This window comes from Chiloscyllium plagiosum, unplaced genomic scaffold (assembly GCF_037043375.1).
Source record: "Chiloscyllium plagiosum isolate Xiang-an unplaced genomic scaffold, Cpla_swu_hap1 HiC_scaffold_21, whole genome shotgun sequence".
In the NCBI taxonomy this organism is placed as follows: Eukaryota; Metazoa; Chordata; class Chondrichthyes; order Orectolobiformes; family Hemiscylliidae; genus Chiloscyllium; species Chiloscyllium plagiosum.
This window is the reverse complement of record NW_028270159.1, coordinates 4,089,942-4,117,259: the sequence shown is the minus strand read 5'-3', so window position 1 is coordinate 4,117,259 and position 27,318 is coordinate 4,089,942. Positions and strand designations below refer to the sequence as shown.

At 52.5% G+C, this 27,318-nt stretch overlaps 1 protein-coding gene across 2 annotated transcripts in view; it reads right to left on the bottom strand.

The window, feature by feature from the left end:
- col5a1 (procollagen, type V, alpha 1) overlaps positions 1-27,318 on the bottom strand; it is a 653,133-nt gene that overhangs the window by 86,357 nt on the left and 539,458 nt on the right. For both annotated transcript variants that reach the window (XM_087998144.1, XM_087998143.1), the window contains exons 45-52: positions 26,763-26,816; positions 26,564-26,671; positions 11,737-11,790; positions 10,911-10,964; positions 9,014-9,067; positions 8,174-8,227; positions 6,698-6,805; positions 17-70 (exon numbers count right to left, since the gene is read on the bottom strand). In XM_087998144.1, coding sequence (XP_087854270.1) covers positions 17-70; positions 6,698-6,805; positions 8,174-8,227; positions 9,014-9,067; positions 10,911-10,964; positions 11,737-11,790; positions 26,564-26,671; positions 26,763-26,816 — 540 coding nt within the window. The remainder of the gene's footprint in view (positions 1-16; positions 71-6,697; positions 6,806-8,173; positions 8,228-9,013; positions 9,068-10,910; positions 10,965-11,736; positions 11,791-26,563; positions 26,672-26,762; positions 26,817-27,318) is intronic.

The window sequence follows — 27,318 nt, the reverse complement described above, 5'->3', positions numbered from 1 at the left end:
ACCAGCTTAACCTTACCGGAGGGCCTGCTTCACCAGGGGGACCGGGGTCGCCAGGGAAACCAACTGGTCCCTACGGAAAAGGGGAGAACAAGGCAAAATATTATTGACAGCAGATCCAAGTGCAGAGAAAGAGAGGAGAGAGCCTGCAGCAGGTGAAGTGTCAGAGGGAGTCTGCATTTGGAAAACACCCCCTTGCTTGTGATGGGGAGACAGCAGTTTGACAGTCACGGGTCATCGTCAGTCAGCAGTTCCAAAGGGCCTCAGTAAGAGTGCAGATACAGTCTCCCTGTCTGAGAAAGGGTCTACTCTCCTGAGAGGGTCACTAGGTTGATACTGGGGATGGCAGGACTGTCCTTGGAAGAGAAATTAGTTTGACTGGTCCTGCATTCACTAGAGTTTAGAAGGATGAGAGGGGATCTGACTGAAACATATAAAATTCCAACAAGGCTAGATGTGGAAAGGAGGTTATTTCTGGTTGGGGAATCTGGAATCAGGGAACACAGTCGAAGGATATAGGGAAGACCATTCAGGATTGGGATGAGCAAACACTTCTTCACTCAGAACAAAGAACAATACAGCACAGGACAGGCCCTTCAGCCCTCCAAGCCTGTGCTGACACATTTTGCCCTAATATACTAAAACTGTCTCCCCTGACAGGATCCGTATCCCTCTGTTCCCTTCCTATTCGTATATTTATCCAGTGTTTTGTGAATGCTGCTATTGTGTCTGATTCCACCGCCTCCTCTGGCAACGTATTCCAGGCACTCACCACCCTTTGTATGAAAAATGTGCCTGGCATACCTCTTTTGAACGTCCTCCTCCCCCACACCGTGAATCTGTGTCTTGGATGGGGCAGAATTTGTAAGGACTATTCAAGGGGTTTCTTGACACAGTACGTGAACAGTCCAACCAGGAAAGTGAGCCCGGCCAGGTGAATGAAGTTTCAGTGGTGGAGTAGTGACCATAACACAGTGAGTTTTACGATATTTATGGATCAGGCTAACAGCAGTCCTCAGGTGAAGGTCTTAAATTTGGGGAAGGTAGCTACAACACTATTAGGCAGGAACTGGAGAATGCTGATTGGAGGTGGCTGTTTGTGGGACATGTGGAAGTATTTTAAACAGCAGTTGAGAGAAGGTCAGGAGGAGCACCTTCCTGCGAGAGAGAAGGATAGGTACGGCAAGTTCCGTGAACCTTGGATGACCAGGGCTGCTATAATCTTGGTCAAAAAGAACACGGAAATATGTGTAAGGTTGAGGAGGATGGGAACTGAGAAAACCCTTTCAGTTTATAAGGAAAGTAGGAAAGAACTTAAACAAAGAATTAGAGCAGCTAAAGGTCCGTAAGACCATAAGGCATAGGAGCAGAAATTAGGCCATTCCGCCCATCGAATCTGCTCCACCATTCAATCATGGCTGACAGGTTCCTCAATCCCAATCTCCTGTTTTGGATTAAGGAGGATCCCAAGGCTTTTTAGACATATATAGAAAGCAAGAGGGTAGTCAGGGAAAGGATTGGTCCTCTCAAGGACAAGGGAGGGAATGTATGTGTGCAGCCAGAAGAGGGAGGTGAAGTTCTGGATGTAGGTTTGCTCGCTGAGCTGGAGGGTTCGGTTTCGTCACCATACTGGGTAATATCATTAGTGAGTCTCCGGATGAAGCATGGTGGTATGGACCTCTTTCTATTTATGTGTTTAGGTTTCCTTGGATTGGTGATGTCATTTCCGGTGGTGATGTCATTTCCTGTTCTTTCTCTCAGGGGGTGGTAGATGGGGTCTAACTCAATGTGTTTGTTGATAGAGTTCTGATTGGAATGCCATGCTTCGAGCAATTCTTGTGTGTGTCTCTGTTTGGCTTGTCCTAGGATGGATGTGTTGTCCCAGTCGAAGTGGTGTCCTTCCTCATTTGTATTTAAGGATACTAGTGAGAGAGGGTCTTAAACAAATACTTTGTGTCAGTATTCACCGAAGGGAAGGAATCGGTGGAGGATGATCTCAGAGGAGGGAGTGTTGAGTTTCTAACCAAGAGGTGTTGTGCGTCTTAAAATGTATTAAAGTAGATAAGTCCTCGGGTCTCATCCCAGAATACTGACAGAGGCAAGAGAACAAATTGCTGGAGCATTGACAGTCATCTTTGTATGCCCTTTGGCCACAGGGGAGGCCCCAGAGGACTGGAGAATAGCCAATGTTGTCTCTTTGTTTAAGAGGGGTAGCAGGGAGAATCCTGGAAATGTTCTTATTAATGATAGACAGCATGGTTCTGTACAGGGGATGGCCTGCCTCACTAACTAGATTGAGTTTTTTTGAGGAGGTGACAAAGATGATTGATGAGGGAAAAGAGGTTGATGTTGTCTACATGGACTTCAGTCAAGCCTTTGACAAGGCCCCTCATGGCAGACTGGTCCAAAAGGTGAAGTCACGTGGTATCAGGGGTGAGCTGGCAAGATAGATACAGAACTGGCTGAGTCATAGTAGACAGAGGGTAGCGGGGAAAGAGTGCTTTTCCGAATGGAGGAATGTGACTAGTGATGTTCCACAGGGATCAGTGCTGGAACATTTGTTGTTCGTGGTCTCCATAATGATTTGGAGGAAAATGTAGCTGGTCTAATTAGTAAGTTTGCGGACGATACAAAGATTGGTGGAGTTGTGGATAGTGAGGAGGATTGTCAGAGAACACAGCAGGATAGAGATCAGTTGGACACATGGGCAGAAAAATGGCAGATGGAGTTTAATCCAGACAAATGTGAGGTGATGTGTTTTGGAAGGTCAAGTACAGGTGGAAATTATACAGTGAATGGCAGAACACTTAGGAGTATTGATATTCAGAGGGATTTGGGTGTGCAGGCCCACAGATCACTGAAGGTGGCAGTGCATGTAGATAAGGGAGTGAAAAAGGCTGATGGCACATTTATCCTCATTGAGTTATGCTGCAGCTTTATAGAACTTCAGTTCGGCCACACTGGGAATGTTGCATAAAGTGGTCACCGCACTCAAGAGTGGAATTGTCTACCACAGGAAGCATGGAGGTCAAGTCACTGAGTATATTCGCAAAAGAGATAGATACAGTTTTTAAATCTAAAAAACATCAAGGGGTATGGTGGGGGGAAAAGTGGGGATTGGGGATTTGAGGTGGAGGATTAGCCATGATCATTTTGAACAGTAGAGCAGGTCTGAACGGCTGTTCCTAGATTCGATGTTTTTATGAGACTGGATCTCACCACAGAGGGCAGAGGGTGTGGGAAAGCAGAGACAGAATGAGCTCTCCTGCTAAATTTGCAATAAACAAAAGCAAGTGCTGTGATTCATTATTTGAAGGAGAAATCTGGTTGCGGGGCTGACATTAAGATTTAGAAACATAGAAGATAGGAGCAGAAGGAGGCCACTTGGCCCTTCGAGCCTGCTCCACTATTCATCACCATCATGGCCGACCATCCAACTCAACAGCCTAATCCTGCTGTCTCCACATAACCTTTGATCCCATTTGCCTCAAGGGGTATATCTAGATGTCTCGTGAATACATTCAATGCTTTGGCATTAACTACTTCCTGAGGAAAGACATTCTGGCTATTGAGGGAGTGCAGCGTAGGTTCACGAGGTCAATTCCTGGAATGGCGGGATTACCTTACACTGAAAGACTGGAGCGACTGGGCTTGTATACCCTTGAGTTTAGAAGACTGAGACGGGATCTGATTGAGACTTATAAGATTATTAAAGGATTGGACACTCTGGAGGCAGGAAACATGTTTCCGCTGATGGGTGAGTGCCGAACCAGAGGACACAGCTTAAAAATACGGGGTAGACCATTTAGGACAGAGATGAGGAGAAACTTCTTCACCCAGAGAGTGGTGGCTGTGTGGAATGCTCTGCCCCAGAGGGCAGTGGAGGCCCAGTCTCTGGATTCATTTAAGAAAGAGTTGGATAGAGCTCTCAAGGATAGTGGAATCAAGGGTTATGGAGATAAGGCAGGAACAGGATACTGATTAAGGATGATCAGCCATGATCATATTGAATGGTGGTGCAGGCTCGAAGGGCAGAATGGCCAACTCCTGCACCTATTGTCTATTGTCTATTGTAATAAATTCCCCATGCTCACCACTCTCTGGGTGAAGAAACGTACAGTCCACCATCTCTCGAGGTCAGTTGCAATCAAAATCCTCAGAGACCGTTAGAGGTTTGGTAAGGAACATGTGATTTTACAGGTTAACAACAAAAGATGAGGAAACTTTGTTGAAGTAATTCAGAGAGTTGCTGACTGTAGTGCAGGAGAAACTTTATATTTAAACTGTCGAAAGACTAGTGATAAAGCAGCAGATGACAGTGTCTTTAGGAGATAGAGGCAGAGAGATGTGTGTATGTAAATTGCTTCAGGAAGAGAAAGTGGTTAATATTACTGAGAGCACATTCTGTTGATTGGAGAGTCAGACAGGAATATGTCATGTGCTCTCCTCAGAATAGATAATAGCAGCCTTGCATCTCTCTTTATATATAATGGCCTAGACTTGGAGAGAGGGGGTAAAACTGCAAACTTTGTAAATCATACAGTAACTTAGCAATTTAGTGACAACAGAAAAATTCTGGGAATGCAGTATTCAGTAAGTCGGGCTGCATCAATGCCCACAGGAATGCAGGAATGCTCCAGCTTTGTTCTGAAAGGTCATCAGACTGAAACATCAATTCCGATTCGAGCTTCACTGACACGGTCTGATGTAGCGAATGCTTCCAGCAATTTCTCTTTTAATTTCAGAGTTCCAGCACTTGCAATATTCTGTTTTTTGTTCACAATGTAGTGACTGCAAGTAGGATGGTTACAGACACCAGGAGGACACACATCCTGGGCAAACACACAGCAGGCAACTTGATTGGCACTGTCATCAGAATGGAACAAGGTTGAGGGGCTGGAAGAACAGAGGTAGCTGGGGGTCCATTTTCCCAAATCTTTGAAGGGAGCACAAATTGACAAAGTGAGCAAATGTACACACCATTGATCTGTAAGTCAGGGAGTTAAATGTGAAAAGAAGGAATCATGTTTAGCCTTTACTCAGTTGATAGAGTCAAGCTGAATACTGTCTCATGTTTTCAGCAGCATACTTGAAGGAAGATGCGATTCGGGGGCAGAAGAGACTTACTGAATGGTATGAGCTTTGAGGAATCTTCGCAAAGAGGGAGACCTGAGAAGCTTGACTTGTTTTCCTTACAGCAGGGAGGGTTAAGGGGAGATTTAATCAAGGCATATGGGACAGCTAATTGAAATGAGGAGGGATTTATATAAAGCAAATAAGGAGTAACTATTTCCTCTGGCCAATGAATTGGTAAAGAGAGTTTGTAAAATTAAGAACACTGGCAGAAAAAATCACTAGTGCCTGAACAAGGAGAGATGAAGCTTGTCACAGCTAGAACTCTTGACCTGAAAGGATTGTGAGAAGTGGAATTAAAATCCAATCAGATGTAATCCACCTGAAGGAAACAAATGTGTGAATTTTTCAGGGACAGCTAGATTGTGAAATGACATTTGATATCTCCTTTAAAAAGCCAAACAGCATAAGAAGCAGAATGATACATATGCACAGAGCTACAGAGTTTTTGTGAACAACTTTACAGAGGCAGAGGAAAGGAACACATTTTTAAAGTCATTGGGTCTGTAAATTGAAGTGGCAGTTGGATTGATTGAATAAACCAAGTGATATGCTTTACAAGTTGAAATTCAAGTGTTGTATATAGTTGAGCCGGGCCGTACTACTGTTGTTCTTTGGAAGCAAAAGGAAGTGGAAGTTGGACAGTGTATAGAACTTTTGACTTAAGAAAATTCTACCTGGCAATCGCTGTTTTGTTGGCTGTTAAAAAGCTATCAAGTACCAAGAGTGAAAAGCATCCAGAGCCTGCAGACCCACGGCATCCTCTCTCTCTTTCTGTGCCAGGAAAATTACAGCAAAGCCAAGAAAGCTTAAAAAAGACAAATTCTTACAAGAAGTAATCCATGATCACCTGATCACCCATCCAATCCAAGGATGACCTAACCATCTAGATGACAGTGTCCTACATTTGCAAAACTCAAAAGGACTGTGAGTGATAAAGAAGCTTACACCTTGTGGTCTGGACTTTGGATTGGGAGAATTTGCTCTTCCTGTCTGTATTCTTTATTGGCCACAGTATCTGTGTTAAACTGTTTGTCTTTTGTCTGTCTTCATTGTGTTTGAGTGTGTGTATGTATGTTTAGGGTTTTGAAAGGAGAGATTGCATCAAATAACAAATCCATTCTTTTCTGCTCTGGTTAAGTGTGTTACAATGAAAAGGATGATTTTTATTGTGGAAATCAGAGATAACGTTTCAGGTCATGTGACTCTTTCTCAGAATCTCCATTCTGAGGAAGGGTCACTTGACCCAAAACCTTAATCCTGATTTCTCTCCACAGATGCTGCCAGACCTGCTGAGCTTTCCTAGCAATTTTTAAAATTTTTCTTTCTGATTTACAGCATCCGCAGGTCTTTTGGTTTTTACGATTGATTGTTACTGCAGTAACCTGGTGTGAATGGTTTGTGGCCTGAGTAGTAGTTTGTCATGTAAATGGGTCATCCTGGTGATCTCATTGGGGCATTGATACATTTCATGATGGAATGTGGAACAATTGGCCATGATGATTGACACATTCTACCCAGTGACAGCAGGCAGCTGACCGGGAGCTATTGGTTGGAATATACTCACGGGACTTCCTTTTGGACCATCGTCCCCAGGAGGACCTTTCGGACCTGGAGGTCCAGCAGCACCTGATGGTCCAGATTCACCTTTCTCACCCCGTTCCCCTTTAGGACCCTGCAGAGCACAAAAAAAAACTCTTCACTTGGAAAGAATAAGACAAAGTGTGAGCTGTGTGCCTTTGTAAACTGATCAATCCACCCAAAGAAGGGAATTAGGAACAGGAGTAGGCTGTTCTGGCCACTGTGCCTGCTGTGCTATTGAATAAGATCATAGTTGATCCGATTACACCAAGCTTGTGCTTAGCCCCAGTAACCTGTCACCCCATCGTTTATCAAGAATCTATTCAAAATATTAAAAATATTCAAAGTCTTGGTTTCCAATGAGTTTTGAGGAAGAGAGTTTCAAAGACTCATGACCTTCTGAGAGAGCAGAATCCAAACTGATTAACTGGGTAGCTGCTTATTTCCCTTCTGCATTCTCCCAGGTGGGAAACAGCCTCTCCACATCTACCTCATCAAGACCCCTCAAGGTCTGATAAATTTCAATGAGATCATTATACCACAAGTTGTGGGTGCAGAAACAGGCCATTCAGCCCATCAAATCTGCTCATGAGGTCATGGCCGATCTGATAGTCATGAATTCCACTTTCCTGCTTTTTCCCCACAACCCTTGGTTTCATGACTGATTAAAAATCGATTTATTTCAACCTTGAATGTACGGAATGACCCAGCCTCTGCAGCTCTCTGTGACTCAAGTTGCCTTTTATTTCCCTGACCTTTAGTGGATACAGCCGAGCTTGTCTCATCTTTCCTTAGAAGATGATCCTTCCTTCCCAAATATCAATCTGGGAAACCTCCAAACTACATCCACTGAACTGACACCCTTCCTTCAGGAAGGAGACCAGTACAGTTCACAGTACTCCAGATATGCTCTCACCAGTGCCCGATGTAACTGCAGCATAACCTCTGCACTTTCTATTTAATTCCCTTTCTAACAAATGATAACACTCTCATAACTTTCTTGATTACTTCCTGTACCTGCAGACTAACCTTTCGTAATTCATGCTCTAAGACATCTTTGTGTCATAGAACTCTGCATTTACTTAAAGCTGAGATAACATCCTTATGTTTTACACTTGCTGCCAAATGGCCCATTTAACATTTCCCCACATTAAACTCCATTTGCCCAATTTTTGTCTAGCCACATAATCTATTTTATAAAGCATTGTAGCTTCCGTATGTCCTTACTTTCCTATCCAGGCTTCTGGCCTTGCCCTTTCCTCCACATTCCAGTTTGTAAAGTATTCATTTCAATTCAGAGAATAAGAGCAAGACTGTGGAAGAAGGTGAGGTTTGCTAGGGAGGGAAGAGTCAGGGGGTATATGGCGGCTGGAGGAGTCAGTTCTGTTATATAATCAATGAGACAGACAGAATCATTTTCAGACAGATACCAAACTCAAAGGACAACAAGCCAATTACTTACTGGCATTCCCAAATATCCTGGAGGTCCTGGTGCTCCCGCCTCTCCAGTGTCACCCTGGAGGAGAAACAGAGGGCCAGTGAAATATAAAAACCATCAAGACTACAACAGCTCATACCAGCCCAGAGTGTCGGGCTGAATGCTCACTGTGTTAGGTTCAGTTTAATTAAAGTAGCAACTGATCAACAAAAACAGTGTATAGTGTATTCAAGATCCAGCACAAAGACAGGACACTCTCAGTCTGATATGGAGGCAGCCCCACACTGAAGGAAGGTCAGTGCTGAGGGAGTGTCGCACTGTCGGAGGGTCAGTGCTGAGGGAGCGCCGCACTGTCGGAGGGTCAGTGCTGAGGGAGCGCCGCACTGTCGGAGGGTCAGTGCTGAGGGAGTGCCGCGCTGTTGGAGGGTCAGTGCTGAGGGAGCACTGCACTGTCGGAGGGTCAGTACTGAGGGAGTGACGCACTGTCGGAGGGTCAGTGCTGAGGGAGTGCCGCACTGTCAGAGGGTCAGTGCTGAGGGAGTGCCGCACTGTCAGAGGGTCAGTGCTGAGGGAGTGCCGCACTGTCGGAGGGTCAGTGCTGAGGGAGTGCCGCCCTGTCGGAGGGTCAGTGCTGAGGGAGTGCCACACTGTCAGAGGGTCAGTGCTACAGTAGTGCCGCATTGTCGGAGGGTCAGTGTTGAGGGAGTGGTGCACTCTCGGAGGGTCATGTCACTTTTAATTTTCCATTTAGGATTAGAATGCAGAATGAAATACTGGTCACATTAAAGGGCCCTTCCTCCAGAACTCTGAGCCAATTGCTGTACATTGTTTCCTGTGAGAGCAGAAACAGATTGCAGATAGTACCTTCTGGCCCACGGCGCCTGGGTTACCAATGCCTCCTGCAGGACCTTGGGGACCCTATAATACAAACAATCCATTGGAGATTACATTACAACAGAGGTGGTGTTCTGAGCACAGGCTTCCTGCTGGGTCTCTCAAATTGATATTCTAAGCATACATTCCTTCAACAGCTGTGTCTGAGTCTATCTCTCGTCAGACCAATGCAATGTCGCCATTAGTTAATATAACGGCTGTGTAATAAACAGTAACATGTGTCATTTCCAGTCTTTCCCCCACTTCAAACACCATGTGCTTCCAGTCAGGATAATATTTGTGAATCTGAATTCTTTGAATCTGTTGTTTTTGAGACTTGTACACAGTCATAAGAGTTTTTCCTTTTGTTGGCCTTACACTCACTCAGAAAAAAAATTTGCTCAGGTTGTAACATTGAATAACATGAGGTTCATGGAGAGGTGGGAGGCAGGAGCCACCCAGCTCCCTGCTTCTCTCAGCTGAGGGCCTGTTGGGGAGCTCACTGGACAAGTAGTCCAGAGCCAGGCTTATGAGCTCGGATCATGGGTTCAAATCCCACCACAGCAGTTGGTGAAATTGATCTTCAGTAAAAGTCTGGAATAAAAAAGACTGATTTAATGGTGACCACTGTCAATTGTCATTAACCTCCTCAGGTTCACTAATAGGGATGTCCTTACCCAGTCTGGCCTGCATGTGATTCTACATCCATGGCAAAGTGGTTAACTCTTTACTGCCCTCTGAGATAATCGAGCAAGGAACTGAGTTCAACGGGTAATTAGAGACGGCAACAAACACCGGCCTCCCCAGTGATGGCCACATCTCTAAGATTATCAAATAAAGGCTCCTCTATATACTGTCCCCATCAAACACTCTCAGGACAGGGACAGCACTGGGTTAGATTCAGATTAAAGCTCCCTCTACTCTGTTGAATATTAGAGAATCTGTCCTTCTCCCAATCTCCTGCCTTATTTCCCATTTTCAACATTCAGTGATTTCTGTGACCTGGTCTCTCTGGGCTATCTGTGTTACCCATTGACAGAGATGCTGCCATGTTGTTTGAGCAAGAACGCAAGTTAACAAGGAGTGATGTAGTTGACTGAGTGTGAACATTGGTGATTGCACCTAGAGATACAGACAATCAGCATGCAGCCAGACCACATTTGCTGTATGGGTAAATAGGTCACTGCAGTGTGGTGAGGAAGCAGACAAGTACATGATGGAGACATGGTCAGGTGGCTCACATGATTGTATCAGTGCCCTTGGTGACTTTGAATCGTGTTGGAATGGACACCAAAACTCAATGAAGTCAAACCTTGGAGCAAAGTCTCACTTTGTGATTTAACTCAAGTCATCCAACTGTAACATCAAAGGGGAAATTATAAATTGAGAAACATATTGTTTTCCTTTTAATGGGATTGCTATAACAGGCTGCAAACTGTACTCTCATTGGCCCTGAGGGCTCCACATTATCTGTGCTTTGATTTCCATCATTCCACCTTCAGCTTTTAGCTTCCTAGATTCTAAGCTCTGGAATTCCCTCCCTAATTCTCACCACTTCCCACTCCTCAGTTAGGATACTCCTTAAAGCGAAGCTCATTGATCAGGTTTGGGCTCACATGCCTCATAACTCTATTTTATGGTTGAATGCCAAATTCTGAGGTGGGTTTTGCCTTCTCTCTCATGAGCTGTGCCACATTTAACTCCATGGAAGGTTCTATATAAACGTACATTGGTGTAAAATTGAAGGATGAGCTGTCAAAACATTTAGCACAACATTGGAACTGCTGCAAAACAAAGGTTTTAAAATATTAGCAAGCATGTTTACTGTGAGACATTGCCCTACCCAGTTAGACAGCAGGGTGAATCATTCACAAGGATAAATACTTACATCTGCCCCTGGAGCACCAGATGGGCCGCGGGGTCCTGGGGGCCCAGGGGGACCCTGCGAATGGAAACATTGGATAATCAATTACATTCTCATCATCGCCACATTACCACACTCCAACATTCACATAGAAACAAACCCACAGAGAAGGCACAAAGTTTGTGATGTAAGCACCACACACGCTCACACCCACACACACTCACACCCACTCACACTCACACACGCTCACACCCACACTGCACATACATATATACAGTTACAGTTACACTAATTCATACACAATCTCATATACCCACACACTCACACCCACTCACACTCACACACGCTCACACCCACACACGCTCACACCCACACACTCACACCCACACCCACACACGCTCACATCCACACCCACTCACACCCACCCACACGCTCACACCCACACACCCACACTCCCACACGCTCACACCCACTCTCACACACACACACCCTCTCACACCCACACCCTCTCACACCACCCACACACACACCCTCTCACACCCACACACACACCCAAACACTCTCATACACACTCTCTCTCACACACACACACACCCATAAACACTCTCATACACACTCACACACACACTCACTCACACACACATTCACTCACCCACCCACCCACATACACAGTTACACTCACACTAATTCATACACGCACACACACGCACATACATATATACAGTTACAGTTACACTAATTCATACACAATCTCATATACACACACACAATCTCAAACACGCACACACAATCTCATATACACACACTCTCTCATGCTCACACACACACTCTCATAAACACACTCACTTACCATTGGTCCCACATCACCAGTTTCACCTTTCTCACCTGGTGGACCAGGTAACCCCTGGAACAGATCGAATGTTAACAGTTAGTGTGTCAACAGGGAAACCATTTCCTTCAATTCCCAAATCATGGATCAATCACACTTACCCCACACCCTGAAAATTACTCATTCCCAAGTATTTCTTCAATTTTCTTTGGGAAAATTCCTGTTGAATGTGCTCCCACTGCCCTTGCAGGCAGCACCTCCCAGGTCATGATACCTCACCGAGTCCAAAACTCCCCTTCACCCTGGTGCTTTTAGTGATACTCCTCAATCGATTTCTGTCTGGTTACTGATCCTCCTGCCCCTCAAATAGTTATTTCTTTAAACTCATACATAAGCTGAAACGTGTCGACTGAATCTCCCCTTAACCATCTGTGCTCCAAGGAAGATATTCCCACTTCTCAAGTCCCTCTGCATTCATCACAATTCCTTATCCCTGGTTCCACTTCTGTAAATCCCGATGCACACCCTCTCCCAGTTTATGACATTTGTCCTAAGAATGCAGCATTCTGCATTAAACACAATTGTCCTGCTGGAAGTAAACCAGTTATTTATAAATGTTTAGGATAAATGTCTCAAATATTTTACTCTATTAATAAAGCCATAATTCATTTGGACGTGATTGCATGGGAGGGGGTGCAGAGAAGATTCCCCAGAGGTTGCCCTGGGATGGAGCGGCTTCGATCTGAAGAGAGGCTGGATAGGCTCAGGGCGTTTCCTTTGGAGCAGAGAAGGTTGGGGGAGGTGCCTGATCGAGATGTATCAGATCATGAAGGGCATGGACAGGGTGCAGAGAAAGCAGCGGTTCCTCTCAAAGGGTCGAGAACAAGAGGGTATAATTTTAAGGTGAAAGGCAGGGAGGGCATTTAGAGAGGATTCGAGGAAAAGCCTTTTCACCCAGACAGTGTGGGGATCTGAAAAGCCTTTTCACCCAGACGGTGTGGGGATCTGAAATGCCTTGCCTGGGAGGGGGGTTGAGGGGGGAACCCTCACAACCTTTAAAATGTACCTGGGTAGGCACTTGAAATATCATAACATTCAAGACTATGGGCCTAGTGTGGGATGGTGGGACTCGTGTAGGGACTAGTATATTGAACGGTGTAGGGAACTGGTGTTGGGACTGGTGTAGGGGAATAGTGTAGGGACTGGTGTAGGGACTAGTGTAGGGGACTGGTGTAGGGACTAGTGTAGGGAACTGGTGTTGGGACTGGTGTTGGGACTGGTGTTGGGACTGGTGTAGGGAACTGGTGTAGGGAACTGGTGTTGGGACTGGTGTTGGGACTGGTGTAGGGAACTGGTGTAGGGACTGGTGTTGGGACTGGTGTTGGGACTGGTGTAGGGAACTGGTGTTGGGACTGGTGTAGGGGAATAGTGTAGGGACTAGTGTAGGGACTAGTGTAGGGAACTGGTGGAGGGACCGGTGTAGGGGACCGGTGTAGGGAACTGGTGTCGGGACTGGTGTAGGGACTGGTGTAGGGACTGGTGTAGGGACTGGTGTAGGGACTGGTGTAGGGAACTGGTGTAGGGAACTGGTGTAGGGAACTGGTGTTGGGACTGGTGTTGGGACTGGTGTAGGGAACTGGTGTTGGGACTAGCGTAGGGAACTGGTGCAGGGACCGGTGTAGGTGACTGGTGTAGGGGACTGGTGTTGGGACTAGTGTAGGGACTGGTGTTGGGACTGCTGTTGGGACTTGTGTTGGGACTGGTGTTGGGGAATAGTGTAGGGACTGGTGTTGGGACTAGTGTAGGGACTGGTGTTGGGACTTGTGTTGGGACTGGTGTTGGGGAATAGTGTAGGGACTGGTGTTGGGACAGGTGCAGGGACTGGTGTAGGGACTGGTGTAGGGAACTGGTGTACGGAACCGGTATCGGGAACTGGTGTCGGGAACTGGTGTCGCGGACTGGTGTAGGGACTGGTGTAGGGACTGGTGTAGGGAACTGGTGTAGGGAACTGGTGTTGGGACTGGTGTTGGGAACCGGTGTAGGGAACTAGTGTTGGGACTGGTGTTAGAAATGGTGTAGGGGAATGGTGTAGGGGACTGGTGTAGGGGACTGGTGTAGGGGAATAGTGTAGGGACTAGTGTAGGGACTAGTGTAGGGGACTGGTGTAGGGACTGGTGTAGGGGACTAGTGTAGGGGACTGGTGTAGGGGACTGGTGTAGGGACTGGTGTTGGGACTGGTGTTTGGGAATAGTGTAGGGACTGGTGTAGGGACTAGTGTAGGGACCAGTGTAGGGAACCGGTGTCGGGAACCAGTGTCGGGAACCAGTGTCAGGGACTGGTGTTAGGGACTGGTGTAGGGAACTGGTGTTGGGACTGGTTTTGGGACTGGTTTTGGGACTGGTGTTGGGACTGGTGTTGGGACTGGTGTTAGAAATCGTGTAGGGGAATGGTGTAGGGGTCTGGTGTAGGGGACTGGTGTAGGGACTGGTGTAGGAACTGGTGTAGGGAACTGGTGTAGTCAACTGGTGTTGGGACTGGTGTTAGAAATGGTGTAGGGGAATGGTGTAGGGAACTGGTGTAGGGGAATAGTGTAGGGACTAGTGTAGGGACTGGTGTAGGGGACTGGTGTAGGGGACTGGTGTAGGGGACTGGTGTAGGGACTAGTGTAGGGACTGGTGCAGGGGACTGGTGTAGGGACTAGTGTAGGGACTGGTGTAGGGGACTGGTGTTGGGGACTGGTATAGGGGACCGGTGTAGGGGACTGGTGTAGGGGACTGGTGTAGGGGACTGGTGTAGGGACTAGTGTAGGGACTGGTGTAGGGGACTGGTATAGGGGACCGGTGTAGGGGACTGGTGTAGGGACTAGTGTAGGGAACGGTGTAGGGAACGGTGTAGGGAACTGGTGTTGGGACTAGTGTAGGGAACTGGTGTAGGGAACTGGTGTAGGGGACTGGTGTAGGGACTGCTGTAGGGACTGGTGTAGGGAACTGGTGTAGGGAACTGGTGTTGGGACTGGTGTTAGAAATGGTGTAGGGGAGTGGTGTAGGGGAATAGTGTAGGGACTAGTGTAGGGACTAGTGTAGGGGACTGGTGTAGGGGACTGGTGTAGGGACTGTGTTGGGACTGGTGTTTGGGAATAGTGTAGGGACTGGTGTTGGGACTAGTGTAGGGACCAGTGTAGGGAACCGGTGTCGGGAACCAGTGTCGGGAACCAGTGTCAGGGACTGGTGTTAGGGACTGGTGTAGGGAACTGGTGTTGGGACTGGTTTTGGGACTGGTTTTGGGACTGGTTTTGGGACTGGTGTTGGGACTGGTGTTGGGACTGGTGTTAGAAATGGTGTAGGGGAATGGTGTAGGGGACTGGTGTAGGGGTCTGTGTAGGGGACTGGTGTAGGGACTGGTGTAGGAACTGGTGTAGGGAACTGGTGTAGTGAACTGGTGTTGGGACTGGTGTTAGAAATGGTGTAGGGGACTGGTGTTAGGGACTGATGTAGGGAACTGGTGTTGGGACTGGTTTTGGGACTGGTTTTGGGACTGGTGTTGGGACTGGTGTTAGAAATGGTGTAGGGGAATGGTGTTAGGGACTGGTGTAGTGAACTGGTGTTGGGACTGGTTTTGGGACTGGTTTTGGGACTGGTTTTGGGACTGGTGTTGGGACTGGTGTTAGAAATGGTGTAGGGGAATGGTGTAGGGGACTGGTGTAGGGGTCTGTGTAGGGGACTGGTGTAGGGACTGGTGTAGGAACTGGTGTAGGGAACTGGTGTAGTGAACTGGTGTTGGGACTGGTTTTGGGACTGGTTTTGGGACTGGTTTTGGGACTGGTGTTGGGACTGGTGTTAGAAATGGTGTAGGGGACTGGTGTAGGGGACTGGTGTAGGGACTAGTGTAGGGACTGGTGTAGGGGACTGGTGTAGGGACTAGTGTAGGGACTGGTGTAGGGGACTGTTGTAGGGACTGGTGTAGGAACTGGTGTAGGGAACTGGTGTAGTGAACTGGTGTTGGGACTGGTTTTGAGACTGGTTTTGGGACTGGTTTTGGGACTGGTGTTGGGACTGGTGTTAGAAATGGTGTAGGGGACTGGTGTAGGGGACTGGTGTAGGGACTAGTGTAGGGACTGGTGTAGGGGACTGGTGTAGGGACTAGTGTAGGGACTGGTGTAGGGGACTGGCATAAGGGACTGGTGTAGGGGACTGGTGTTGGGTGTAGTGTAGGGAACGGTGTAGGGAACTGGTGTTGGGACCGGTGTAGGGACTGGTGTAGGGAACTGGTGTTGGGACTGGTGTTGGGACTGGTGCAGGGACTGGTGTAGGGACTGGTGTTGGGGACTGGTGTTGGGACTAGTGTAGGGACTGGTGTTGGGACTGGTGTAGGGACTGGTGTAGGGAAGTGGTGTTGGGACTGGTGCAGGGACCGGTGTAGGGGACTGGTGTAGGGGACTGGTGTTGGGACTAGTGTAGGGACTGGTGTTGGGACTTGTGTTGGGACTGGTGTTGGGACTGGTGTTGGGGAATACTGTAGGGACTGGTGTAGGGACTAGTGTCGGGACTGGTGTACGGAACCAGTGTCGGGAACTGGTGTCGCGGACTGGTGTAGGGACTGGTGTAGGGACTGGTGTAGGGAACTGGTGTTGGGACTTGTGTTGGGACTGGTGTTGGGACTGGTGTTGGGGAATAGTGTAGGGACTGGTGTAGGGACTTGTGTTGGGACTGGTGTTGGGACTGGTGTTGGGGAATAGTGTAGGGACTGGTGTAGGGACTAGTGTAGGGACTGGTGTACGGAACCGGTGTCGGGAACTGGTGTCGCGGACTGGTGTAGGGACTAGTGTAGGGACTGGTGTAGGGAACTGGTGTAGGGAACTGGTGTAGGGACTGGTGTTGGGACTGGTGTTAGAAATGGTGTGGGGAATGGTGTAGGGGACGGGTGTAGGGGAATAGTGTAGGGACTAGTGTAGGGACTAGTGTAGGGGACTGGTGTAGGGGACTGGTGTAGGGACTGGTGTTGGGACTGGTGTTTGGGAATAGTGTAGGGACTGGTGTAGGGACTAGTGTATGGACCAATGTAGGGAACCGGTGTCGGGAACCAGTGTCGGGAACCAGTGTCAGGGACTGATGTTAGGGACTGGTGTAGGGAACTGGTGTTGGGACTGGTTTTGGGACTGGTTTTGGGACTGGTTTTGGGACTGGTGTTTGAAATGGTGTAGGGGAATGGTGTAGGGGACTGGTGTAGGTGTCTGGTGTAGGGGACTGGTGTAGGGACTGGTGTAGGAACTGGTGTAGGGAACTGGTGTAGTGAACTGGTGTTGGGACTGGTGTTAGAAATGGTGTAGGGGAATGGTGTAGGGAACTGGTGTAGGGGAATAGTGTAGGGACTAGTGTAGGGACTGGTTTTGGGACTGGTGTAGGGGACTGGTGTAGGGACTAGTGTAGGGACTGGTGTAGGGGACTGGTGTAGGGACTAGTGTAGGGACTGGTGTAGGGAACTGGTGTAGGGGAATAATGTAGGGACTAGTGTAGGGGACTGGTGTAGGGGACTGGTGTAGGGACTGGTGTAGGGACTGGTGTAGGGAACTGGTGTAGGGGAATAGTGTAGGGACTAGTGTAGGGACTGGTGTAGGGAACTGGTGTAGGGACTAGTGTAGGGACTGGTGTAGGGGACTGGTGTAGGGACTAGTGTAGGGACTGGTGAAGGGGACTGGTGTAGGGGACTGGTGTAGGGACTGGTGTTAGAAATGGGGTAGGGAATGGTGTAGGGAACTGGTGTAGGGAACTGGTGTAGGGGAATAGTGTAGGGACTGGTGTAGGGGGGGTGTAGGGGTAATGTTGGGGGGTGTGTAGGGGTGATGTCGGGGGGTATGTGGCGGTGTGTAGGGGGGATGATGGGGGGTTGTGTAGGTGTGATGTCGGGGTGTGTGTAGGGGTGTATGGCGTGATGTTAGGGTGTGTTTGTGGGTGTAGGGGTGATGTCGGGGGGCGTGTGGGGGTGTAGGGGTGATGTCGGGGTGTGTGTGGGGAGGTGTAGGTGTGATGTCGGGGGGTGTGGGGGTTGTAGGAGTGATGTCGGGGATATGTGGGGGTGTGTAGGGGTGATGTCGTGGGGTGTGTGGGGGGTGTAAGGGTGATGTCGGGGTGTGTGTGTGGGGGGTGTAGGGGTGATTTTAGGGGGTGTATGGTGTGTAGGGATGTGTGTGGGGGGTGTAGGGTTGATGTCGGGGGTTGTGTGGGGGGTGTAAGGGTGATGTCGGGGTGGGTGTGGGGGGTGTAGGAGTGATGTCGGGGATATGTGGGGGTGTGTAGGTGTGATGTCGGGGGGTGTGTGGGGGGTGTAGGGGTGATGTCGGGGGTTGTGTGGGGGGTGTAAGGGTGATGTCGGGGGGTGTGTGGGGGGTGTAGGGGTGATGTCGGGGGTTGTGTGGGGGTATAGGGGTGATGTCGGGAGTTGTGTGGGGGGTGTAAGGGTGATGTCGGGAGTTGTGTGGGGGGTGTAAGGGTGATGTCGGGGGGTGTGTGGGTTGTGTAGGGGTGATGTCGGGAGTTGTGTGGGGGGTGTAAGGGTGATGTCGGGAGTTGTGTGGGGGGTGTAAGGGTGATGTCGGGGGGTGTGTGGGTTGTGTAGGGGTGATGTCAGGGTATGTGGGGGGTGTAGGAGTGATGTCGGGGATATGTGGGGGTGTATAGGTGTGATGTCGGGGGGTGTGTGGGGGGTGTAGGGGTGATGTTGGGGTGTGTGGGGGGTGTAGGGGTAATGTTCGGGGGTGTGTGGAGGGGTGTGTAGGGGTGATGTCGGGGAGTATGTGGGTGTGTGTAGGGGGGTTGTTGGGGGGTGTGTGGGGGTGTGTAGGGGTGTGTAGGCGTGATGTTGGGGGGTGTGTAGGGGTGATATCGGGGTGTGTGTGGGGGTGTGTAGGGGTGATGTCGGGGTGGGTGTGGGGGTGTGTAGGGGTGATGTTGGGGTGTGTGTGGGGTGTGTAGGGGTGATGTCGGGGGGGTGTAGGGGTAATGTTGGGGTGTGTGTGGGGTGTGTAGGGGTGATGTTGGGGTGTGTGTGGGGTGTGTAGGGGTGATGTTGGGGTGTGTGTGAGGGGTGTGTAGAGGTGATGTCAGGGGGTGTGTGAGGGGTGTGTAGGGGTGATGTTGGGGTGTGTGTGAGGGGTGTGTAGAGGTGATGTCAGGGGGTGTGTGAGGGGTGTGTAGAGGTGATGTCGGGGTGTGTGGGGGGTGTAGAGGTGAAGTTGGAGAGTGTGTAGGGGTGATGTCGGGGGGGTGTAGGGGTAATGTCGGGCTGTGTGTGGAGGGGTGTGTAGGGGTGATGTCAGGGGGTGTGTGGGGGGGTGTGTGGGGGGTGTAGGGGTGAAGTTGGGGGGTGTGTAGGGGTGATGTCGGCGGGGTGTAGGGGTAATGTCGGGCTGTGTGTGGAGGGGTGTGTTGGGGTGATGTCAGGGGGTGTGTGGGGGGGTGTGTGGGGGGTGTAGGCGTGATGTCATGGGATGTGTGGGGGGGTGTAGGGGTAATGTTGGGAGGGGTGTAGGGGTGATGTCGGGGGTTATGTGGCGGTGTGTAGGGGGGATGTTGGGGGGTGTATGGGGGTGTGTAGGGGTGATGTCGGGGTGTGTGTAGGGGTGTATGGGGTGATGTTGGGGTGTATGTGGGGGTGTAGGGGTGATGTCGTGGGGGGTGTGGGGGTGTAGGGGTGATGTCTAGGAGGTGTGGGGGGGTGTAGGAGTGATGTCGGGGGGGGTGTGGGGTGTGTAGGGGTGATGTCGGTGTGTGTGGGGAGTGTAGGGGTGATGTCGGGGTGTGTGTGTGGGGGTGTGTGGGGGGTGTAGGGGTGAAGTTGGGGGGTGTGTAGGGGTGATGTCGGCGGGGTGTAGGGGTAATGTCGGGCTGTGTGTGGAGGGGTGTGTTGGGGTGATGTCAGGGGTGGTGTGGGGGGGTGTGTGGGGGGTGTAGGGGTGATGTCATGGGATGTGTGGGGGGGTGTAGGGGTAATGTTGGGGGGGGGTGTAGGGGTGATGTCGGGGGTTATGTGGCGGTGTGTAGGGGGGATGTTGGGGGGTGTATGGGGGTGTGTAGGGGTGATGTCGGGGTGTGTGTAGGGGTGTATGGGGTGATGTTGGGGTGTATGTGGGGGTGTAGGGGTGATGTCGTGGGGGGTGTGGGGGTGTAGGGGTGATGTCTAGGAGGTGTGGGGGGGTGTAGGAGTGATGTCGGGGGGGGGTGTGGGGTGTGTAGGGGTGATGTCGGTGTGTGTGGGGAGTGTAGGGGTGATGTCGGGGTGTGTGTGTGGGGGGTGTAGGGATGATGTCGGGGTGGGTGTGGGGGGTGTAGGGGTGATGTCGGGGGTGTGTGTGGGGGGTGTAGGGATGATGTCGGGGTGGGTGTGGGTGGTGTAGGGGTGATGTCGGGGTGTGTGTGTGGGGGGTGTAGGGATGATGTCGGGGTGGGTGTGGGGGGTGTAGGGGTGATGTCGGGGGTGTGTGGGGAGTGTAGGGGTGATGTCGGGGGTGTGTGGGGGGTGTAGGGGTGATGTCGGGCTGTGTGTGTGGGGGGGTGTAGGGGTGATGTCGGGGTGGGTGTGGCGGGTGTAGGGGTGATGTCGGGGTGGGTGTGGGGGGTGTAGGGCTGATGTCGGGCTGTGTGTGTGGGGGGTGTAGGGGTGATGTCGGGGTGGGTGTGGGAGTGTGTAGGGGTGATGTTGGGGTGTGTGTGAGGAGGTGTAGGGGTGATGTCGGGGTGGGTGGGGGGTGTAGGGGTGATGTCAGGGGGGTGTGGCGGGTGTAGGAGTGATGTCAGGAGTGTGTGGGGGGTGTAGGGGTGATGTCAGGGGGGTGTGGCGGGTGTAGGGGTGATGTCAGGAGTGTGTGGGAGGTGTAGGGGTGATGTCAGGGGAGTGTGGCGGGTGTAGGGGTGATGTCAGGGGTGTGTGGGGGTGTAGGGGTGATGTCGGGGTGGGTGTGGCGGGTGTAGGGGTGATGTCAGGGGTGTGTGGGGAGTGTAGGGGTGATGTCGGGGGGGTGTGGGGAGTGTAGGGGTGATGTCGGGGGTGTGTGGGTGGTGTAGGGGTGATGTCGGGCTGTGTGTGTGGGGGGGTGTAGGGGTGATGTCGGGGTGGGTGTGGCGGGTGTAGGGGTGATGTCGGGGTGAGTGTGGGGAGTGTAGGGGTGATGTTGGGGGTGTGTGGGGGGTGTAGGGGTGATGTCGGGCTGTGTGTGGGGGGGTGTAGGGGTGATGTCGGGGTGGGTGTGGGAGTGTGTAGGGGTGATGTTGGGGTGTGTGTGAGGAGGTGTAGGGGTGATGTCGGGGTGGGTGTGGGAGTGTGTAGGGGTGATGTTGGGGTGTGTGTGAGGAGGTGTAGGGGTGATGTCGGGGTGGGTGGGGGGTGTAGGGGTGATGTCAGGGGGGTGTGGCGGGTGTAGGGGTGATGTCAGGAGTGTGTGGGGGGTGTAGGGGTGATGTCAGGGGTGTGTGGGGGGTGTAGGGGTGATGTCAGGGGTGGGTGTGGCGGGTGTAGGGGTGATGTCAGGGGTGTGTGGAGGGTGTAGGGGTGATGTCAGGGGTGGGTGTGGCGGGTGTAGGGGTGATGTCAGGGGTGTGTGGGGGGTGTAGGGGTGATGTCAGGGGTGTGTGGGGGTGTAGGGGTGATGACGGGGTTTGTGTGGGCGGTGTAGGTATGATGTCGGAGGGGGTGTGGGGGGTGTAGGGGTGATGTCAGGGGTGTGTGGGGGTTGTAGGGGTGATGACGGGGTGGGTGTGGCGGGTGTAGGGGTGATGTCAGGGGTGTGTGGGGGGTGTAGGGGTGATGTCAGCGGTGGGTGTGGGGGGTGTAGGGGTGATGTCAGGGGTGTGTGGGGGGTGTAGGGGTGATGTCAGGGGTGTGTGGGGGTGTAGGGGTGATGTCGGGGTGGGTGTGGCGGGTGTAGGGGTGATGTCAGGGGTGTGTGGGGGGTGTAGGGGTGATGTCAGGGGTGTGTGGGGGGTGTAGGGGTGATGACGGGGTTTGTGTGGGCGGTGTAGGGATGATGTCGGACGGGGTGTGGGGAGTGTAGGGGTGATGTCGGGGGGGTGTGGCGGGTGTAGGGGTGATGTCAGGGGTGTGGGGGGGGTGTAGGGGTGATGTCAGGGGTGTGTGGGGGGTGTAGGGGTGATGACGGGGTTTGTGTGGGCGGTGTAGGGGTGATGTCGGAGGGGGTGTAGGGAGTGTAGGGGTGATGTCGGGTGGGGGGGTGGGGTGTGTAGGGGTGATGTCGGGGGGGGGTGTGGGGTGTGTAGGGGAGATGTCGGGGCGTGTGTGGGGGGTGTAGTGGTGATGTCGGGGGCTGTGTGGGTTGTGTAGGGGTGATGTTGGGGTGTGTGGGGGGTGTAGGGGTGATGTCAGGGGTGTGTGGGGGGTGTAGGGGTGATGACGGGGTTTGTGTGGGCGGTGTAGGGGTGATGTCGGAGGGGGTGTGGGGAGTGTAGGGGTGATGTCGGGTGGGGGGGTGGGGTGTGTAGCGGTGATGTCGGGGGGGTGTGTGGGGTGTGTAGGGGTGATGTCGGGGCGTGTGTGGGGAGTGTAGGGGTGATGTTGGGGTGTGTGGGGGGTGTAGGAGTGATGTCGGGGATATGTGGGGGTGTGTAGGGGTGATGTCGGGGGGTGTGTGGGTGTGCGTGTGAGGGGGTGTAGGGGTGATGTCGGGGGGTGTGTGTGGGAGTGGAGGGGTGATGTCGGGGAGTATGTGGGGGGTATAGGGGTGATGTCGGAGGGGGTGTGGGGAGTGTACGGGTGATGTTGGGGGGTGTGGGGGTGCAGGGGTGATGTCTGGGTGTATGGGGGGGGGGTAGGGGTGATGTCGGGGTGGGTGTGGCGGGTGTAGGGGTGATGTCGGGTTGGGTGTGGCGGGTGTAGGGGTGATGTCGGGGTGTGTGTGAGGGGGTGTAGGGGTGATGTCGGGGGTGTGTGTGAGGGGGTGTAGGGGTGATGTCGGGGGGGTGTGGGGGTGTAGGGGTGATGTCGGGGTGTGTGTGAGGGGGTGTAGGGGTGATGTCGGGGGGGTGTGGGGGTGTAGGGGTGATGTCGGGGTGTGTGTGAGGGGGTGTAGGGGTGATGTCGGGGGGGTGTGGGGGTGTAGGGGTGATGTCGGGGGGATGTGTGGGGTGTAAGGGTGATGTCAGGGCGTGTGGGCGGTGTAGGGGTGATGTCGGGTGGTGTGTGGGGATGTGTGTAGGGTGATGTCGGGGGGTGTGTGGCGGGTGTAGGGGTGATGTCGGTGTGTGTGTGGGGGGTGTAGGGGTGATGTTGGGGGGTGTGTGGCGGGTGTAGGGGTGATGTCGGTGTGTGTGTGGGGGGTGTAGGGGTGATGTCGGGGGTGTGTGGCGGGTGTAGGGGTGATGTCGGTGTGTGTGTGGGGGGTGTAGGGGTGATGTCGGTGTGTGTGTGGGGGGTGTAGGGGTGATGTCGGGTTGTGTGGGGGGGTATAGGGGTGATGTCGGTGTGTGTGTGGGGGGTGTAGGGGTGATGTCGGGGGTGTGTGGGGGGTGTAGGGGTGATGTCGGTGTGTGTGTGGGCGGTGTAGGGGTGATGTCGGAGGGGGTGTGGGGAGTGTAGGGGTGATGTCGGTGTGTGTGTGGGCGGTGTAGGGGTGATGTCGGAGGGGGTGTGGGGAGTGTAGGGGTGATGTCGGGGGGAGTGGGGTGTTTTGGGGTGATGTCAGGGGGATGTGTGGGGTGTAAGGGTGATGTCAGGGTGTGTGGGCGGTGTAGGGGTGATGTCGGGTGGTGTGTGGGGATGTGTGTAGGGTGATGTCGGGGGGTGTGTGGCGGGTGTAGGGGTGATGTCGGTGTGTGTGTGGGGGGTGTAGGGGTGATGTTGGGGGGTGTGTGGCGGGTGTAGGGGTGATGTCGGTGTGTGTGTGGGGGGTGTAGGGGTGATGTCGGGGGTGTGTGGCGGGTGTAGGGGTGATGTCGGTGTGTGTGTGGGGGGTGTAGGGGTGATGTCGGTGTGTGTGTGGGGGGTGTAGGGGTGATGTCGGGTTGTATGGGGGGGTGTAGGGGTGATGTCGGGGGGTGTGGGGGGTGTAGGAGTGATGTCGGGGATATGTCGGGGTGTGTAGGGGTGATGTCGTGTGGTGTGTGGGCGGGGTGTAGGGATGATGTCGGGGGGTGTGTGGGGGTATAGGGGTGATGTCGAGGCGTATGTGGGGGGGTATAGGGGTGATGTTGGGGGGTTTGTGGGGTGTAGGGATGTGTGTGGGGGGTGTAGGGGTGATGTCGGGGTGTGTGTGGGGGTGTAGGGGTGATGTCGAGGCGTATGTGGGAACTGTAGGGGCGATGTTGGGGGTTGTGTGGGGGGTGTAAGAGTGATGTCGGGGTGTGTGTGGGGGTGTAGGGGTGATGTCGAGGCGTATGTGGGAACTGTAGGGGCGATGTTGGGGGTTGTGTGGGGGGTGTAAGAGTGATGTCGGGGTGTGTGTGGGGGTGTAGGGGTGATGTCGAGGCGTATGTGGGAACTGTAGGGGCGATGTTGGGGGTTGTGTGGGGGGTGTAAGAGTGATGTCGGGGTGTGTGTGGGGGTGTAGGGGTGATGTCGAGGCGTATGTGGGAACTGTAGGGGCGATGTTGGGGGTTGTGTGGGGGGTGTAAGAGTGATGTCGGGGTGTGTGTGGGGGGTGTAAGAGTGATGTCGGGGGGTGTGTGGGTTGTGTAGGGGTGATGTTGGGGTGTGTGGGGGGTGGAGGAGTGATGTCGGGGATATGTGGGGGTGTGTAGGGGTGATGTCGGGGGGGGGTGTGGGTGTGCGTGTGAGGGGTGATGTCGGAGGGTGTGTGGGGGGGGTGTAGAGGTGTTGTCGGGGGGGTGTGTGTGGGGAGTGTAGGGGTGATGTTGGGGTGTGTGGGGGGTGTAGGAGTGATGTCGGGGGGTGTGTGGGGGTGTGTGTGAGTGGGTGTAGGGGTGATGTCGGGGGGTGTGTGTGGGTGTGGAGGGGTGGTGTCGGAGGGTGTGTGGGGGGGGTGTAGGGGTGATGTCGGGGGTTGTGTGTGGGTGTGGAGGGGTGGTGTCGGAGGGTGTGTGGGGGGGGGTGTAGGGGTGATGTCGGGGGTTGTGTGGGGGTGTGTGTGGGGCGGTGTAGGGTTGATGTCGGGGAGTATGTGGGGGGTGTAGGGGTGATGTCGGAGGGGGTGTGGGGAGTGTACGGCTGATGTTGGGGGGGGTGTGGGGGTGTAGGGGTGATGTTGGGGGGGGTGTGGGGGTGTAGGGGTGATGTCGGGGTGTGTGGGGGGGGTGTAGGGGTGATATCGGGGTGTGTGTGGGGGGGTGTAGGGGTGATGTCGGGATGGGTGTGGGGGGTGTAGGGGTGATGTCGGGGGGATGTGGGGGTGTAGGGGTGATGTCGGGGATATGTGGGGGTGTGTATGGGTGATGTCGGGGGGTGTGTGGGTGTGCGTGTGAGGGGGTGTAGGGGTGATGTCGGGGGGTGTGTGTGGGTGTGGAGGGGTGATGTCGGAGGGTGTGTGGGGGGGGGTGTAGGGGTGATGTCGGGGGGTGTGTGGGGGTGTGTGTGGGGCGGTGTAGGGTTGATGTCGGGGAGTGTGTGGGGATGTAGGGGTGATGTCGGGGGTGTGTGGGGGGGGGGTGTGTGGAGGGGTGTAGGGGAGATGTCGGGGGGGTGTAGGGGTGATGTCGGGGGGTGTGTGGGGGTGTGTGTGGGGCGGTGTAGGGTTGATGTCGGGGAGTGTGTGGGGGGTGTAGGGGTGATGTCGGGGGTGTGTGGGGAGGGTGTGTGGAGGGGTGTAGGGGAGATGTCGGGGGTGTGTAGGGGTGATGTCGTGGGGTGTGTGTGGAGGGTTGTAGGGGAGATGTCGGGGGTGTGTGGGGATGTGTAGGGTGATGTCGGGGGTGTGTGGGGGGGGTGTGGAGGGTTGTAGGGGAGATGTCGGGGGTGTGTGGGGATGTGTAGGGTGATGTCGGGGGATGTGTTGGGGGGTGTGTGGGGGGTTGTGTGGAGGGGTGTAGGGTGATGTCGGGGGGTGTAGGGGTGATGTGTGGGGGGCTGTAGGCAGGTGGGGGGTGTGGTGTGTAGTGAAGGGGGGGTTGTTGGTTGTCGTGTAGTTTTGGTGGCACGGACTCAATGCGATTTTTAATTCTATATTGTTTTTAACTGTTTTCTCATGATATCTCATCAGTTTTAAAGGTTCACAGATAGACGCCAGCCTGCCCCCACCCCCTACCCCCACTCGATCTGTTGATACCAGCTGTCTTCATTAATCCTGTACCAAGTGTTGAATGTATTAAACAGGTTGTGTTGAAGGTTGCACACAGGACAGTAGCATTCCCTACCTAACCCAAACCTGCAGGATGCCACATTGAGTTTGTATCTGAGGGAACTGACAGCTCCTAAAGAGAGTCACAGATCATGGAGACAGTCAGAGCCCCTGCCTGATACCTGTGATCTTGGCTGTGAGGACAGGCACTCGCACAGTAATCCACAAAACCTATGAGGCTTCAAAGAAGGGATTAGGAGCTTCAGACAAGAGTGAAAACTGACCATTAGTGGGTGAAGCGTGTCACTCTGTGTGTTTCCTTGTTCATTTCAAAGTCAGAGATCACACGACACCAGGTTATAGACTAACAGGTTTATTTAGAAGCACTAACTTTCAGAGCACTGCTCCTTTCTCAGATCCAAAAGCTTGTGGTTTCAAATAAACCTGTCTGTCCCCCTCAGTCCAACACCGGTACCTCCACATCATGCTCATTACAAGATGCAGACCCAAGGAATTCTCTGATCCAATTGATCAGAGGTTTCTGAATGAATTAGCAGCTCTCTGCCGGGCAGCTGTGATCCAGTTGTAATGATTGAAAAGGATGCTTTAACTTACCTGAAGACCAACTGGACCAGGAGGACCATGGAAACCCCTTGGGCCTTCATCACCTTTCTGGCCAAAGAGACCTTGCTGTCCTCTCGGGCCAGGCTCTCCATCTGCACCCTAAAAAACAAATGAGGTCTCAGAGTCAGAATCTTCTCACGGAGGCTCCTCACCCAAATGTGACTATGCCAGGAAATGATGTGGTACTCACAGCTGGTCCAGGTTGTCCAATGGGGCCTTGAGGTCCTGACGGACCAGGTGGACCCTGTAAAGAGATGATCAAACAGCCACCTTCAGGAAGAGGAACTGCATCAAATACACAACCCAACAAAAGGATCACACTCTCTGACTGTAATCAGTCAAAGGCCATCCCATCCAGTAGTCCCTCAGCTCACCTACAGCACAGATTTACCCCTGTTCAAACATGGAGTAAAACCCAGCTTCAGAGAAGGGTCAAATCAGCATTCATTATCGGGGGGAGCAGGAATCTGTTTTGTCCTCATTCAGGTTGACGTTTGCCCGTTTACTCCTTGCAGAGTCACATCCATCCACACTGGAGCCAAGTGAAGGTACTGGAAATATGGCTCCTCATTCCTTCATGGCATGTGGGCATCCTGGCAAGGCCAGCTTTTGTTGCCCTTGAACTGAGTGCCTAGCTATTTCATTTCAAAGGGCAGTTAAGAATCAAATACATTGCTGTGGGTGTGGAGTCACACATTGGCCAGACCAGGTAAAGAGAGCAGATTTTCCTGAAGGACGGTAGCGAT